We start from the raw sequence: 18,291 nt of genomic DNA, 5'->3' as shown, positions 1-18,291 counted from the left end.
GATCGAACTGATGTTGTCATTGTAAAGTGGAACATTGTAGTGTATGGCTCTCCAAACTCCTTAAGTAATTGTATCAACCACACACTTTCACATGTGGCCATCATGGTTATTCTATATTATGCGGTTGATGCTTGCTTGCCCACAACACACTCCCAAAGCCCAAATTGAAAGTGCATCCAGATAAGGAGCAACAAGTTGTTGGACATCTTGCCCAATCTGCATCAAAGTAACCTGTAAGCTTGATAGGAATTTCATATTCATAGATCACGCCTTTATTAATGATTGTCATCATATATCTCAATATTCGCTTACTGCATCCATATGTTTTTTTTTTTTTTTTTTTTTTTTTTTTTTTTTGGTTCTTACGTAAACTGACTCACAATCCCTACTACATATGCCAAGTCTAGTTTGATTATGGTTAAACAAAGCTGGCTACCTATCATCTCTCTAAACGGTCTGACATTTGCAATGATACCACCATCATTATTTGATAACTTGTGTTTCACGTCTAGTGTTGTTGTGATTGTCTTTGAACCTATGTTTATGGTATAGATACGAGCGTAAAAAATGTAAACCTAAAAATAATATTTAGGTACGACACGTTTTGTATAATATGCAAGATAAATGTGTATGTCTCTATATGCATATGTTATAATCAATGTGTAGTTCACATTTACATTTACACATACAACAATTTATGTCATACAACAATAATAAAACATCCAAAAATTAAAAATGAGTAAATTAATACTCCAGAAAAAGTTACTTTATGAATCTGAATTTTATTCATCAAATTTTTTTATAAACCAAGCTAAGGTTACATCATAATAATATGGAAAAAAGCAAGAAAGTATTAACTAATTATGAATTCAAAATGTAGCATCCTTATTGTATACTACAAAATTTAAATAAATGTCAAATATTGGTGCAAGCTTCTAGAACTAGTAAAAATCAATTTTTAGGACAAACCAAAGTACGACACAATTCAAGTTATTAATGAAAAACGAGATGGAATAATAAAGATCTTACACAGCACAAAGTACAATAAGAATAGAAGAGAGAAGTTGAAGAAGATATATTAATACCAAGTGGTCTACATCTTGGAGAGGGGAGAAACCAGTGGTCCACTAGGTTTGGAGAGGGAGAAATCAGTGGTCCACAACTTATACAGGGAGAAACATGGGAAGGACGAAACTTTAGAAAGTTCATGGTACTTGAAATAAATTATAATTTTTATTTATAGTAACAATAACTTATGGAAACTCTAATTTAACAAATAAAAATATTTTTTATTTTTTATTCTAAACTACGTATTTTATTATAAAATCTCGTTACTTTTAAAATAAAATATTCCTCAATGAAGAATGTAGTTTTTAAGAAAACAATGTCATTTAGAAAAAAGAAAAAAACACGTGTACAAAAAAAAGAACATGGTAGTGAATACTTAATAGAAGTGTCGTATGCATGTCCAAGAGTGTCGACACGTGTATCGGTGTCTGTCAAATGTCGATAAATAGTCATTAGACCCCATGACACACGTGTCTACATTTCATAGCTTTGAATCCATCATCCCAAACTTTACAAGTAGATCTAATGGGAACTTCTTTTACATGACCAAATATAAATATCATCAATCCTAAGAAAATATTAAAATTCTCTTAAATCTTTCATTTCAAATCTTTGCGAGAGTGAGTCCTCAATTCTTTCAACTTCAATTGGTTTACTACTCATAATGTTGGATCATCAACATACACCACACAAATAATTGTTCCTTTTGAAGAATGATTAATTGAATATACATGAATCTTCTGTAGAGAGAATAAATCCTTGTGGGTGACAGTACTTTCTTACTTTGTCAAACCAGTGCTTGTTCCAAGCCACATAGAGCCTTCTTTAACTTGCATACATGTCGAGGCTTCCTAAGATCTTCATATCCCTCGTGCTGATGCATATACAAGTCTTTGTCAATTTCTCCATTTAAGAAAGTATTTTTCACGTACATATAATGGAACTTTCTACTTTTTTCTGTTGCAAGGCAATAATCTTTACAACTATGCTAAATGTCTCTTTATTGTCTTCTCCATAAGTTTGACAAAAACCTTAGCCACCAATTGCCTCTTATAACGTTCAATTTTACCATTGGATTTATGTTTTATTTTGTAAATGCACTTGCAATCGATTACTTTCTTTCCTTCAAGAAGAGGAACTAAATCCCATATCGGATTCTTAGAAAGTGCAATTCATCTCTTCTTCCATAGCCTGTTGCAACATTGTATTGACTGATGCTTCTTCAAAGCGTTTTGGTTCATGTTCATCTATGACCAGCTCCTGTATGCATAATGCATATTATAGGCATAATACTTATTGAGCCTCTTATCACTTGATCTGCTACTTAGTATCGGAACTTGATGGACAAATTTCCTTCTCTTTGATGGTGCGGGAATAGCCTGCTTTAAAGGGGACTCTGGATTTTCATTGGGTGGTGAAGATTCATCTTCTTCTTCAAATTCTTGTACAACATGATGCCATTGTGCCAGTCATCGAACTTCATGGCTTTGCTTTCATAGTTGTGCGTATTACGAGAGCTATGTATCAATATACTTTGTGTTTGTGCGTATTACGAGAGCTATGTATTAATATACTTTGTGTTTGTAATGAATATCCAAGGAAGATATATTTTATGGCTTTGTCAACAAGTTTGTCGTGATCCTCATCATTGCGCTTCACATAGGCTATACACGCAAAAACATGCAGATGTGTGATATTTGGTTTCTTTTGTAGAGTAGCATCTTCATTCCATCTCTAACCAGCATGTGATTGATCAAGTACACTGCAGTGTTCATTACTTCAGCCCAATATACTTCAGGCAGATTATGTTCATTCATCATTGTAGGAGTGGCTCCCACAATGTGTTGATTTTTCCTTTCAACGATATCGCTTTGTTTAAGTGTCCCAACACATGTCAGCTGCCTCATACTGCCCTTCATTTTCAAAAAAATCATGAAATTCCTCTGACACGAATTCTCCAATACTATTTATCTTGAACTTCTTGATTATTGTCTTGAATTCATTATCAAGAAGCACTTTAAGTTCTTTAAAGCACCCACATACTTTAGATTGGCCTCGCAGAAAATAAACATGTGTACCTGAAACAATCGTCAATGAAGTGACATAGTACCTCATGGGCATATGATATTCAACTGGACTTGGATGCCACAGATCACTATGGGTGATTCTACTAGATGTCTTGTTGTGGTGAATGCTTGGATGAATGGATGTTTTGTAGCCTTCGCGAATGCTCATGCTTCACAAATATGATTCCCTTCAAATTGTATCATAGGCATCCTACTAACTAACTTTTGTCCTGTTATACCTTTTGGCCTGGGGAGATCGCCATGCCCAATTCTCTTGTGCCACAAATCTATAATATCAATAGATCTTTTGGCCTGGGGAGATCGCCATGCCCAATTCTCTTGTGCCACAAATCTATAATATCAATAGAGGAACCCTTCATAATAGAGCGCAAGTCCATTCTCAAGAAAATAAATTGTTAAAGGAAAGTATTTATTGTCTACCAGGTTAATATGGAAGGTGTATATTATAATCTGTATATTTAGGAAGGGTAGATACAATATCTTGTATTTATGATAAGTCTAGGTATAGTCTAGGAATCTGTAATTTATTTCTGTATTTTTTCATCTGTAATTTGTCTATAAAAGATAAAATATATTCATGTGATCAATTGACATTGAGTCTCTTCGGAGAAACCTGCGATTCTTCACATGGTATCAGAGCCAGATTCATCTTTGTTGTGTCCATTCATCATCTGAACTTGCACCTCAGTTTGTATTTCGACTCTTTGATCTGTCTCTCTGCCAAGTCATGTTTCGACTCTCTGATCTATCTCGATGCCGAGTTGTATTTCGACTCTCTTATTTGTTTGATCTCCTCTACCTCTTTTACTATATTCTAAATCCACTGTCTGTCATCAATTTCTAGCAAACATTTCTGACCAGTTTTCCAACCTGTTTATTATTTTATTTTTTTTCCGGCCATCATTTTTTGGACCATTTTGTGTTCTCTCTGGCTTTATGAGACTCTCTCTGACTTTCCCTTTGCGTCTCTCTTTTGACTTTCCTTCTGTGTTCTCTCTCGAGCTTTATTTTTTCATCAACTAAACCACAAAACTTTTTTACACCGTCTAAGGTGTTTGCTTTTTTGTTTTGCACCATCTAAACAAAGCAAAGAAAGCTTTTGTTTTGCACCATCTAAACAAAGCAAAAAAAGCTTTTTATGCAAAGTGGGTGGAGGTTTTCAGCTAAGCGGGTGCAAAGCTCTTTATTACAAAACGTTGAAAGATCGCCTTATTCATCTTGTGAAGGACCATACTATTGAACCATTCTTACTAATCAGTTACGCAAAACTGTGCATCTCTCTTATTGTTTGTATCCGGCATTGTTACCAATTTCTATCTTTGGCAAAAATCTGAAGTTTGTGTCTATTACTCGAGCCTACTCTTAAGGCTTGCTTCTGTTGCTAGACTTATTTGCTCTATTCGTGCCTCCTATTTCTTAGGCGTGTTGGTCTATTGCTACTTCCTGTGCATATTGATCAAGCAATCTGAACATGAAAACCACTTCTTCTACTGGTCATGCTATGTACCTGAAGATCCAATTGCTTGTTTTAGCTATTAGTGTTCAAACTCTAGCTGCTCCCTCTCATAGCACCTTGAGTTTAAGGGGGAGTATGAAAAGGAAATATATATTGTCTACCAAGTTAATATGGAAGGTGTATACTGTAATCTGTATATTTGAAAAGCGTCGATACAATATCTTCTATCTATGGTAAGTCTGGGTATAGTATAGAAATATATGATTTATTTCTATATTTTTTCATCTGTAAATTGTCTATAAAAGACATGTATATTTATATGATCAATGGATATTGAGTCTCTTCGGAGAAACCCGAGACTCTTCACATAAACAACCAAATTTCTTTTTGTCCACCGACGACAATCCTTCTATCTTCTTTTGATTGAATTTCACGGCCTCTTTCACCAAAAATTACATGAAAACCTTGATCTACCAATTGTCCCACGTACAAAATATTTTTCCTGAGTTTGGAATATGGAGGACATTGGAATGGTGCTTCATATTTCCATTAGGCACTTGAAGTGTGATATTTCCTCTGCCTTCTTTTTTTAGAGCAATATTATCCCCTGTTAAGACTACAGGCATGTTAAACAAGGGTTCTTTGGTGGTGAAGAGATCACCTCTTGTGGTTATATGATTTGAATACATTAAATCCCACTACTCTTTTAACTCATGCCTCATAATGTCTAACTTCCCCATAAGTGTAACATAAACCTTTTTTTTGATCTAGGGGCTTTAAGAGGCTCACCTTACTCATTATTATGAGTTTGTAATAAGGATTTTATTATTATTTTAGGGCCTTCTTTAGACCTCTCATGAGAATTAATCAACAACGCCTCATTCTGGTCATGCACTTTCTTGGGATAACTGTTTTAACTATAATTTTCTCCTTTTAAATAACACTTCCTTTTAAAGTAATAGGCTTGTAGCTTATTTCAAAGGTAGCTTGGATTTTTAATCATCACTCTCATTGCATCAAACTCAGTCTTTCGATTTTCTGAGATGATAGCTACTCGGGCGTTATTCTCCATCTTAACTCCAAGTCTTTCCAACTGATCACCGTGATCCCTTCATTTTTTTGAAATGTTTCTAATTGAGCAATTACCTTGCTTATATGCTTATAATTTTACTTCCAGGAATGTCTTCCTAGCACTACTCACCTGTTTGTAGATAGTGGCTAACTGATCACAAGTTTATGTTGTTGTTCTTACATTCCTCACACGGGAGAACATATGTGACCCACGTGAGTTTTGAATTGCATGTAGTGCCTTGTTATTTTGTTTCTTCCCTACTACTAGTCTATCATGAGCAGTTGGTCTAGGTCCAATCCTATCAAGTACATCTTATAGACTTTTCTATGCCAAATAGCTTCTACCCACACTTTCCAATCTCCATAATTTTCTATGATCAAGGCCTCTTGAACGATGGCACTTGATGTCGATATGGCACTATTGTTGGTACATGTGGGTGGCCATGGGACTTTACATGTGCCATATTTTTCTCTCTTTATCTTAATAATACATTTTAATATTTATCACTTAAAAAGCTTCTTAGAGAGAAAATATGCTTTTATCCAACAATTAGAAGACAACTACCTACTTTTCAGGAAAAGAGGGCCACCTTCTCAGAGATTCTAAGAGGAAAGCTGAACGTTGAACAACGGACTCCTCCTATCCCTCTATAACTACAGTTTCATAGCTATGAAAAGGCACACAGAGAAAGCTTGAGTTCTCAATTGTCTTGGTAAAACCCTGATCTCTATGATTCCCAGTCTTACAATATTGCTTTCGATTTCTAGGACTTTGGCGAGTTGATCTCTTCCCTTCAAAAATTCAATATTGGTATAGAGTCAGGCTTCTTGCTCTTCAATTCTTGGAAAAAACCCATCATCGAGTTTTATCTTCCATCATTGGCTCATCTCTATAAAATGCCAGCGAGATTCCTGTTCTTCGATCCTCGGATAAAACTATCATCAAGGTTTCTCTTTCATCATCAGCTCATCGATTATTCAGTTTCTTGTGAGTTTGTATTTTATTTATTTTTGTCATGCTCCATCTTATTTGACAAGGACTCTTAAAATTCATTTTCTTCAACATTAATTCTCTATTTACTCTGTTGAATTTTCTCTTCTTTAACATTGTGGATTTCATTAGGCAATTCCATTCGGTTGACTATTTTCTTTCTCTAGGAAGCGATACAGAGTCTAGGCCTCCTGAATTAAAAACTAAGAAATTTTTTGTCTGTTTTCTCTTGCATCTCAGTCCAAGCTATTTGACTTTTCAACTCTGTTTTTCTCACCATATTCACCCTAAGCATAAAAGACAGAAGTGATAATATTAAAATAAGATAAAAGGAAAACTTTTGTGTCTTTTATCTCACCGAGTAACCCAATTTAACCAATTTACATATAGAAAGGTTATTCAGTCACAACCTCACGAATTCACTAAGTTTTTGTGAAACTCACTGCATCTTATAAAGTTGACTGCATACGAGTGAATTTTGATGTTGCTTTGACATCATACATTTGCTCAATATCAAGAGGTCTTGGGTATTTTATTTTCCCCCTTGTGTCCTACTTACTGTTAGTTGTGCGCCTCTCTCATCTTTACTGAAAAAAATTGAACTAGCAAGTTGGTCCGTGTTTCTGTAATTTTAGAGAGAAAGAGTTATCACTGGAATTTTAGAGAGTTAAAACTTTTGATATTTTTAAAGAGAAACACATAATTGTTGCTGGAATTTAGAGAGAGAGACAAAGAGACATATAACTGAAACCGATAATTTATTTTTTGCTGCTATTTTTTCTTTTATATGCTTAGACTGTGATTTAGGGTTTTTCTACATATTCTATGTGCATAATAATTGTCATTGCTTAGTATATTTATCATATGCTTTGGTCTTTTTAAGTGAGAAAATTTCATCATCCTGATATTGTGGTCTGATTTTTTGTTATTGTATTATTTTGTTGAGAATAACACATATTTCTTATTGTAAACAATTACATTAGGATCTCTCATATTGATGTAAAATGTAAAGCTTTATGGATAAAGAACTTATATAAAGTTGTTTGGTGCAGCATTTTTATTTAGCCTCTTGCATCACACAAGTACACAACTAAAGTGTTTGAGAGTTTTCTTCATAAAGGTTGCAGCCCATTGAGAATCGGCAAATCTATTGATTTGACTAGTAGATAACCATGTTTTTAAATACAATTAAATTTTTGAGTTTTAAGGCACTATCTAAATTTAAAATGGCATCTAAACTAACAGTGTCAGAACTATCAAAACTTGAGAAACTCAATGGAACCAATTTTTCTATATAGAAAAAGAAAATTGCATATTCTCTTCCAAGATAGGGTAGACAATGTTCTAGATATAACCACCAATTTTAGAGCCTAATGTCAATGGTCAAGCTAAAAGACGACTTGGCAAATGATTAGAAGACGACAAAGTAGCTAGGACTACTATGTTAAGTTTTATATAAGATGATTTAATTAGAGTCTGAAGATTACATCACAGTTCAAAATATGATGAGTACCCTATTTGAAAAGTATGAGACCACTTCTGAGACTCATGCGCAATTGCTATTAGAAAAATATAATTCTTGAGCATGAAAGAATCTGACTCAATGACCGAACATGTCAATAAAATAGCAAAGCTTGCAAAAGACTTTGTTGTAGCTGATTATCCAGTTGCTAATCGCATGCAAGTGTCAATTGTCCTTAACTGTCTCCTTCCATCTTGGAGTCTGTTATAATTGCATTAAACAATTATGTACAAAGAATAACTATGTTGAACCTTCTCATGCACCTCAGTATTGAAGTTGAGAGAAGAATGATGAAAAATTCAAATGAGCTCCACTTTACCCAAAGTTCATCTTCTCAGATTCCCAAAAAACATTACAATAATCAAAATAATAATAGGTATAAGGGAAATGGGAGAAATTTTAAAAATCAAAAGAATAAAGTTGAGAAGACATATTTTATTGTAAGAAAATTAAGCATATAAAATTTAATTATCCTAAGCTGAAAAATAAGAATAACTTAGCCATGATTTGGTATGGGTAATCATGCAAATATCATTACTAGTTAGCAAAATGTCATCTACATATAATGCTGCTATAACAAAATTGCTCTCACTATTCCAAACATAGACATAATGGTTTAACATATTGGCTACATAACCAATTTTAGTGTTTGCATTATGAAAAGTAAAATACCACTGCCTAGAACACTATTTTAGACCATATAAAGATTTCTTAAGTTTATATATTTTGTCTTTCTGGCCTTTAATTACATATCCTTCTGGTTGTTTCATGTATATATCTTCTTTTAATTCTCTATTTAAGAAAGCTGTTTTGACATCCATCTGAAATAATTCTAGATCATAATATGCAACTAATGCTATGATACTCCTAATAGATGAAAATTTGGCTACTAAAGAATAAGTTTATACATAATCTAAGCCCTCCCTTTGAGTAAAACCTTTAACTACCAACCTAGTTTTATATTTATCAATGGATCCATTTGCACTAAGCTTTTTCTTTAGGACCCATTTGCTACCAATGGCTTTTCTATCTTTAAGGAGGTCAACCAACTCCCAAATTTGATTTCTTTTAATAGAATCAAGTTCGTCATCCATAGCTTGAGGCCACTCAGTTGAGTCATGGGAGCTAATAACTTTAAGGTTCATCTATTGAATCCTCACTCATTGAAGAATAATTATCTTCCTCCATAAATACATAAATTTTTTCTAAAGTGGTAGGTGGTGCTCTAGTTCTTTTAGGTCTATCTGGTATACTAAATCCAATTGAATCATTCTCACCAATTTTAAAGGGAGACCGAGGAATAAGGTTTTGGAGACCCTTATCATTATCAAATTCTTGTAAGTCAATAAACTTACTTAAAGTATTTTCATCATCTATATTTTTTAAGAAATGAGCATCCCGGCTGTCTATTAAGGATCTAGTATCATGGTTATAGAATCTATAGCCTTTAGAATTTTTTGAATAACCTACAAATGAGCATTTTATAGTTTTAGTTTATAATTTATCTCTATTTTGTGGAGGTATAAGCACATGTGTCCAATAACCCCAAGCTTTCAAGATGGCAAGGTTAGGTTTCTTACCTGTCCATAATTCATATGGGTCAAGTGTATAGATTTTCGTTGGAACAAGATTAATAATATGCGTTGCAGTATTGAGAGCCTCACCCAAAAAATAAGGTGATAAATTTGAATGGCTCATCATAGACATAACTATCCATTAGAGTTCTATTTCTTCTTTCAGGTACACCATTTTGTTGTGGTGTATATGACATGGTTGTTTGGTGAATTATACCATGCTCCTTACAAAATTTGATATATAAGATAGAGCAATATTCACCTCCCCTATCCATTTGGAGAATTTTAATATGTTTGCCCAACTGATTTTCTACCTCAGCTTTATATAGTTGTTGAACTTTTGAGGGGAAGAGATGAACCCGCCAAAGTCTTAGGAATCGCAAGCAATGTCATAAGACTGTGAATCACAAAGATCATGATTTATCAGAATAACTGAGAACTCAAGCTTTCTTTGTATGTTTCTCCATAACCATGAAACCCTAGTTATAAAGGGATGAGAGGAGGTCGTTCTCCAACGTTCGGCTTTCCTCCTAGAATATCTGAGAATGTGACCTTCTTTTCCTTAAAGGTGGGTAAGTTATCTTCTACCCATTTGATAAATGCATTTTTCTCTCTAGAAGCATTTTTAACGATAAATATTAAAATGTATTATTAAGATAAAAAGAGAGAAATATGACATGTGAGGCCCTATGGTCATCCACATGTATCAACATCCCCCACTTGGTCATGAGGGCCAAATACATTGAAATATCATAAAGTCTATACTACTTAATGGGTTGAACTTTTATGAGTATATCTTTGTCATGAGACTTTTCACGCTAGTGTGGTTATTCTTCTCATGACAAAAAAAATATCCAAAGTCATGTTATTAGGTTTTTCACGCTAATGTGATTTTTCCTCTCATGACCAAGACATCAAAGAAAAATATCTCATTTAGAAGTTCCTGACTTAAATATTTCTAAGTCCCATTAAAGCTAGATGTTTTGATAATATTTTTGCACTTAATTGCTTTTATTAAAGGATCTACAATCACATATGAAGATGACAAATAACTTGCAATTATTTCATTCTTTTCAATAATATCATAAATGTAATGATAATAAATTTCAATGTACTTACCGTTAGAACTATATGCGCCATTTCTAATTGATGAGATGACATCTTGATTATCACAAAAAAAATTAACAGGTCCGTCAGCATAAGTTCCAAAATGAGTCGAAGTCGGGTGCCTTGGTATTATGTATTTATATGATCCCCGAAAGGTACTTAATTTCCCTCTATAATTTTTCCAATTACCAATAATACTTTGATAAGGTAAACTTAAAAATGATTTTTGGTAATTCTTTATAAATTTTTAAAAAATTTGCTCAAGCCATTTTCAAAGCATGAAAACTTTTTCTAAATTTTAAACAAGACACACGTGAAGTCTAAAGACATGTGGGTCCTAATAGCCCATAGTTTATGTGGCCGCAAATTACTCACACGTGGTCCACAAGCCCCACATGCATGTGATGCTAAAATTTGAGGACATTTTTTTCTCATGTTTATGCATCTTGATGTCGAAATGATCAATATGAAGATATTTGAACATCAAAACAACCTCTTCTAATGAAATTTTTAAGGTGGCCACTAATTTCATTGTTTAAAGCCTCAACTCTATATGAACTTTTCACTTTTCCAAATAAGATTCTAATATTATCGTAATTTTTAATGACTGTGCCACGGTACTTCCACACCCTAAATCCCCATTCATGTGCCTTGGACATTATACCCAATATCAGCAATTGGTTACCTGTTGCATCATCTTCAAATACACCAATGGATGACCCTACTTCCATTACATCTTTGGCCGTTTCCCGTCTCTCTTTCAATAAGACATTCTCCCTTCCCTGTTTCCTTACATTTTCAATAAGATATACTCCCTTCCCTGTTTCCTTACATTTGACAATATGAAAGCACCATTGTTTTGAGTAGAATAGAGGCACCACAAATCCATTTTTTAAATTCTCGCTCGCTTGAGCCTTGACATTCATAACCACTCTTTTGAGTAGACCAGAATCCAACAAATAGGCTAGAATCCACTTGATGGCCGCTCTTCTCAAGGCTCTGAGACTTTGAATCAAATCATCAATAGTATGTCAAGTATCTTCCTTTTCCGTTGTGTGTGTGTGTGAGAGAGAGAGAGTCATCGATATATCTTCCTTTTCTGTTGTATGCATGTGTGTGTGTGAGAGAGAGAGAGAAGAGAGAGATTTCCAACTGCTGCTGATTGAGTGGCAGAAAACCAGAGAAAGAAAGACCTTAAATATGATTTTAACACATGAACATCAGTTATCGGGTTTTGTCAAAAAGAGGAGGGGAAAATGGTTGGGTTCTCCCTTGCCAGGGAACAGAGCACCTGGCCTCATCGTCCTTCACAAAGAATCTATTAACAAAGGGTTACCTATTTTGTACCAAAGGGGTGAGCATAGATCATAGGGAACTTGGAAGCGATTGCTGTGACTTTAAGTTGACATGTTCTATTGTTGTGACCAACTCCTTTGCAAAAACTGCACTTTCCTGATTTCTTTTCACTATCAGAAGCTGAATGGTCTTTTGAAGTGGAGCTATTTGTCCTTTTTTCCTTTGACTTTGGCGGCCGTCCTCTAGGGCGGAGAACACTGGGTTCTTGAATAAAAGGAGTCACGGTCTCCACAAGCTGAGAAAGCTGATTTTGAGGACGCTCTTGCTGAACAAGATGTTCCTGTTGTTGATGTCTCTCTTCTTGATTGTTTAGCCCAGCTTCAATATTGTTGAATGATCTATGGTCGATTCGCCATTGTAAATGGATATCACTGAGATGCATAACTTGGTTTTCATCCATTCGAGATTTCATCCTATGCGCGCAAGGAAGTCCCATGGTTGTTGTGAACTGATTCATACATACCGACCATGATGGATTGGATCGAGCCAGTTGATATTGCTTGAAGAGCTCCCTCAATGCAAATATCGACACATGGGTAACAAGCTCATTAAAGAACGGTATACGCAAATCGTGTGGGATTCGAATTCTTTCCATTGAAAGCCGGGTTTTGATTTCTTGAAATTGCATCTCAGTGGCAAGACAAATCTTGTTTTTCACCACTTGAAGATCCCCGACTGAAAATTGCAGATGGCTTTTTAGCATTGAATGTGCGCCTTTTGCCCTAGAAGTGACTCGATTTCCAAAGTGAAGATGCTTCTCTGTCCATGCCTTTATAAAATACTCTTTAAAAGGAAGCCAAGTACTTGCAATGTAATTGAGAGCAACCATCTTCTCATTAAACTGGGTTTGGAATGCTCTCCATGCTTCATGATACGCTATTTCAGTTGGAGAGTTTATCAAATTAGTCCAAGAAGATAAGAATCCAGACCAATTGTCTCCATCTTTAAAGTGAGGCTTACAGTTTGATACAATATCTTTTTCAATTCGCCACACGCACAAAAGATTTGCAGTGGCTGGAAAGACAACACGCATGGCTCTCATTAAGGCCACTTCCCTATCAGATACAATCACAGCAGGTTGGGAATGGCCAGCTCCACCACCCAGCATGGCCTCAAACATTTTCAACGCCCATACATAATCTTCCTCCTCCTCCTTGCTTAAAAAAATAAAACATGAAAAGAAAGAAGTATTAAAACTTGTTACCCCAACAATATCAAGTAATGGCATCTTGTACTTGTTTGTCTTGTAACTGCAATCCATTATAAACACATTTGAGTAGCTCTTGCTCAACACAACTGAAATGGGGTGAGCAAAGAAGAGATGTGTCAACTGGCCTTCTTCATCGCATTGGAAATAGTAGAGAAAACCACAATGAGCAAGCTCATCTAACAAAGCCTGAATTGGGCTACGCCCCGATCGATTCTCACGACGAATCTTACCTTTGATATTGTAAACATCCATTGATATCGCTTTAAGATTTGGATTACTTTGCCTAAGTGTTGTAAGTATTTGGCGTGGCCTTATACCAGCTGCATTCATTTCTTTGATTCGCACAACCTCTTCCTCTGAAAACCGACGACAAAAAGGATGGGCAGAAACATCTTCTGAAGGCGGATGATTGTGATCTGCCTTCTTAACTTTGAGCACCCATATGCCCTCACTCATTCTTATACCTTGAAGTTCAAAGGGGCAACTTATAAGGCGAGTAGATGTTTTCCTTTGACGATTACTCTGTGCAGCACTAAGCCTACTTCTGTAGGTGCCTCCTCTATCACATCCAAGGATTACTCTCTTCTCTTTATCTGACCTCTTAATCGATATCATATAACCTTGTGTCATGGCAAAATCGCGGACGTGTTTGAGAAGTTCTTCTCGACTTTGAAAGAAGTTCTCTGTTGGTGGTGGGAGCATTTTAGTGCTCTTAACCTCTAATTTTGGACTGTGAGCGTCACTCTCCTCCATGGCATAGATAATCTAAACAAGAGATTAAACATAACAGAACCTTTAACTTGTTGTGGGGTGTAAAAAAATAGTCTAACGAAATAAAGGTGGAACCGAATTTATCAGAGAGGGTTGCTATTCACACCCGCTTTTTCGCATCGGACTCAATTTTCTAATATTTCCACCTAAAACATGGGCAGGATTACCAGGAACACAATACTTACCCTCGTACAAGGGTGGTGCAGATAGCACAAACACGGGTGCAAATAGCAGTCGTCCCCAATAATCTAAGCAAGTGAATAATCACAAGAGAACCGTAACTTTATGGTTATAAAAACAAGTCAATCAAAATCAAGTTCATATATAACTCGTGACATTGACTATGATCATGCCATGAAACCCCTGCTACTTAGGTGGTCACAGTAGGCCATATAAGTAGTTCAAATCCGATTTTCATGGGTTTCTTATGGTTCTAAATTTTTTTTTTATCATCACTATATTATCTTTTGTTGGATAAGAAATTAGGGCAAGCTAAACGCTCTCATGGAGAGAATTATAGCACGAAAAATGGGGAATAGAAAATTATTTAACATGGCGAGAATTCCCAAATCAAAACTGTTATTTTCTAATGAAGAGCAATTCCTTTTGGTCTTCAAGAGAGAAACAAAGAAACAAAAGACCCCCCCTTTAAGTGAGATTACAGGGGCCTGAAACACCATTCTTGCAACGGTGAAACCCCAGGCTTCAGAGCTGTAAGAATGGGGTTTAAGGACTTGATTTCAGATCCGTTAACCCAGTAGAGAGAGAGAGAGAGATAGAGAGAAGCACACCTTTTTTGTAGCTGTAAGAGGAAACAGATTTCTTTGAAGTGCTTGAAGAGGTCTGAAACCTCAAGCAAATCAATGAAAGAATGAAGCTTTGGGGTGGATCTGATTAATCTCCTCTGCTTCTGAGTGAGCGAGAGAGAGAGCGAGAGAGAGAGAGAGAGAGAGAGGGTCACCGTGCCCTAGAAACTTGAACGACCATTAATGGCTTGAGCGGAGGGGATTAGAAAACAGGAGCCCCTAAATTTATTGCCACCCACTGTTTTTTACCTGGGATTTCACGATCTTGGGAACGGTAGGGCGTTCGCCAATAATTTACGCGGCTCACCTACTATTGCCACCCACCTGAATACCCACTGTTTTTTCTATAAATTATATTGCCACCCCTTGGTTTTTTTCGATACTTGGGCAACTAATTTTTTTTTGAATTGTATAGGGCCGAGGCTCTAAACAATCAAAGAGTTCACCATCAAATAGTATCGAGAAATGTGGTTTCCATATTGGAAATTTTTGTGATAGCATTAAAATATATTTTCATCACTAATTATAAAAGTTAAGGTTTAAAAAATAGTGTAGATAGAGCATATCTATGAACACTTGAAAATTTTGAAAATTGACGATCTAAAAATACATTCCAAAGTGCATTATTTTCAAAACTTGAAAGCTATTTTTTTTTCACGTCTATGCATCTTGAGTCAAGATGATCAATTTAGGGATATTTGAGCATCAAAAACCTCTTCTAGTGAAATTTTGAGATACGTTCTAATTTGATTGTTTAGAGCCTCACACTTATATAAACTTTTTTAAAAAAATTAATGGAAATTACTCATAGGAGTTTGTCTATATGGTTTGGTTTTATTTCAAAATATCTATAAAAATATCTGTCTCTGTAAAAATATCTATAAGGCATAAGAGTTGGAAAAGTTTCAAATGGGTAAATTATTAAATAATTCTATATATAATGGGTATCTTCTATGTATATAATTCAAGCAAGAAATTTATCTCAGGCTCGGACTTTGGTTAGGAATGACCAATAAGGAGTAGCATAGTAGATTCGGAAGCACCATATCTCTATACACGTCGCAGTTGGCATATGGACGCCTCTCTAGGTGTAGAGGTAAGGTGCTATTCAAATTTTATTGTGGTATATAAATTTGATGTAAAATGTTATTAGGATTATCTCAAAATCTATTTTTATATCTAATTATCAAATTTTAAATTTAAAAAATGATTACAATCAAGTAGATCTATAAACATATGAAAATCTTGAAAATGGACATTGTAGATAATATGTTGTAAAATGCACCATTTCTTAGATTCAAAATCTTTTTATTTTTCATAGTCATACATCTTGATGTTGAGATGATCAATCAAAGGGTTTTTCAACATTAAAACTACTTTTTCCAATGGATTTTTGAGAGGCATCCGTAGTTCTACATTATAAAGTTCCATCCTTATATAAACTTTTTCCCTCTATATATACTAAGTGACTTTCAAGAAAAGGTTTGGATAGAGGTTGGTGAAACTTAAAAAGTAACTATGGTAAAACTAAAAAAAGTAGTACAAGGTAGTCTAAAAAAAAACTCCAAGCTAAATCCACCCCATGAAAAAATTAAGAGATTTTATGATCTATCAGGTATATGTTTCCTCAAATAAATGTCATATTTCATATATTTCAAATTTAAAAGTTAACTTCTATTTCTTGAATATATTCTTAGAGAAAATGGTTAGACTTTCTATAAAAATATTAAGGATTAGTAGGTCCTTGTCTTGAGGGAATAACGCTACAATTTGCTCCCACATGAGCACGTATACAACCTTTTTTGTCATTCTCATCGCAAAGATATTACATGCATTTATTTTCCCACGTCTCCTACAATCTAACAATTTATTTTTTTTCAAAAGTACTACTATTTAAAGACTAAATGACAACATAGGCTTTTATCAATTTCTTAAAAGACAACTATGAAAGAAATTTGAATTGTATAGTAAAAAAAAAAAGTCCAATTAATTTAACAATATTTTATTTTAGAGGCTACAAATTTATATAAAGAAAAAGTTTATATAAGGATGCTACATTATAATGTAGAACTACGGATGCTCTTCAAAAATCCATCGGAAAAGGTAGTTTTAATGTTGAAAAACCCTTTGATTGATCATCTCGACATCGAGATATATGACTATGAAAAATAGAAAGATTTTAAGTCTCAGAAATAGTGCATTTTACAACATATTATCTACACCGTCCATTTTCAAGATTTTTATATGTTTATAGATCTACTTGATTTGATTTGAACCATTTTTTAAATTTAAAATTTTATAATTAAATATAAATATCGATTTTGAGATAAACCTAAGAACATTTTATATCAAAATTATACACCATGATAAAATTTGAAGGTGCACTACACCTACGGATGCATCCATATGCCCACTGCACCCTTTATAGAAAAGGTTAATTCTTGAAAAATTAAGTCATAATTAGAACAATTTTATTCTATAGGCATAATTTTAAAAACTTACTTTTCAAAAAAAATTATTAATAAATCTAGACTTAAATATTATAAAAAAAATACATATATATTATTCATTAATATTAATATACAAAAAAAAAAAAAACTCAAATCTATAAGTAGCTTTAATAACAAATTGCCGCTTAGAGTTGACACCTAAATTCATGACACAAATATGAGAAGTAGTAACACTACGAACATAACACACTGCATTAGTCTAAGAAGTAGTTTACTTAAGATTAATATTTAGAAACCATTTTTAAAAATCATACTAAGTCGATTAGCTATACAATGTTAGGAGATCCCAAAAGTTTAGGCCACTACTTCATAGTGTATGGTGGTCAAAATTTACTTTAAAAGATATGCGAGTACGTGCATATATTTTTCATGCATAAAAATGGATGTCCACTCCAGAAAATTCTATTGATTTACTATGAAGAAAAACATTCATAAAAAAAATAGTGAGAGAGATTAGCAATAAATTTAAATTTATGATTATAATTAAAAGTCTATCATTGAGTAATACTATCGATTAACATAAAAATTAATCTCAAAATTTTAAGTACTTTTAATGACAAGACTCAATAAGGTAAACTTCAAGCTCTCAACCATATTATATTAGAAAATTGAAGCTTATAAGGTTTGGATATTGGTGCGGATAAAGTTTTATATATACTATGTAAATAAATATGACGGTAATATGTTAATGTATCATATGACCATATATAGATTAAATAATAGGTGCACATGATGTATGTCCCTAGACTTGTGGAGACTATG

The 18,291-nt window shown here is 34.1% G+C and overlaps 1 protein-coding gene across 1 annotated transcript; it reads right to left on the bottom strand.

Moving 5' to 3' along the window:
* Nucleotides 1–12,038: 12,038 nt before the first annotated feature.
* LOC18431647 (PKS-NRPS hybrid synthetase cheA) lies at nucleotides 12,039–15,676 on the bottom strand. The gene is made up of 2 exons (XM_006841763.4): nucleotides 15,005–15,676; nucleotides 12,039–14,207 (listed from the first exon to the last, which is right to left on the bottom strand). Exon 2 carries the CDS (start codon nucleotides 14,193–14,195, stop codon nucleotides 12,213–12,215), a length of 1,983 nt encoding a protein of 660 aa, XP_006841826.2. The 5' UTR covers nucleotides 14,196–14,207; nucleotides 15,005–15,676; the 3' UTR covers nucleotides 12,039–12,212.
* Nucleotides 15,677–18,291: the final 2,615 nt, after the last annotated feature.

Source organism: Amborella trichopoda, chromosome 2, assembly GCF_054954075.1.
Source record: "Amborella trichopoda isolate Santa Cruz 75 chromosome 2, AtrichopodaSantaCruz75HAP2 v2.0, whole genome shotgun sequence".
Lineage (NCBI taxonomy): Eukaryota > Viridiplantae > Streptophyta > Magnoliopsida > Amborellales > Amborellaceae > Amborella > Amborella trichopoda.
Note: the sequence above shows the minus strand (reverse complement) of the source record. Positions and strands in the feature narration are given on the sequence as shown.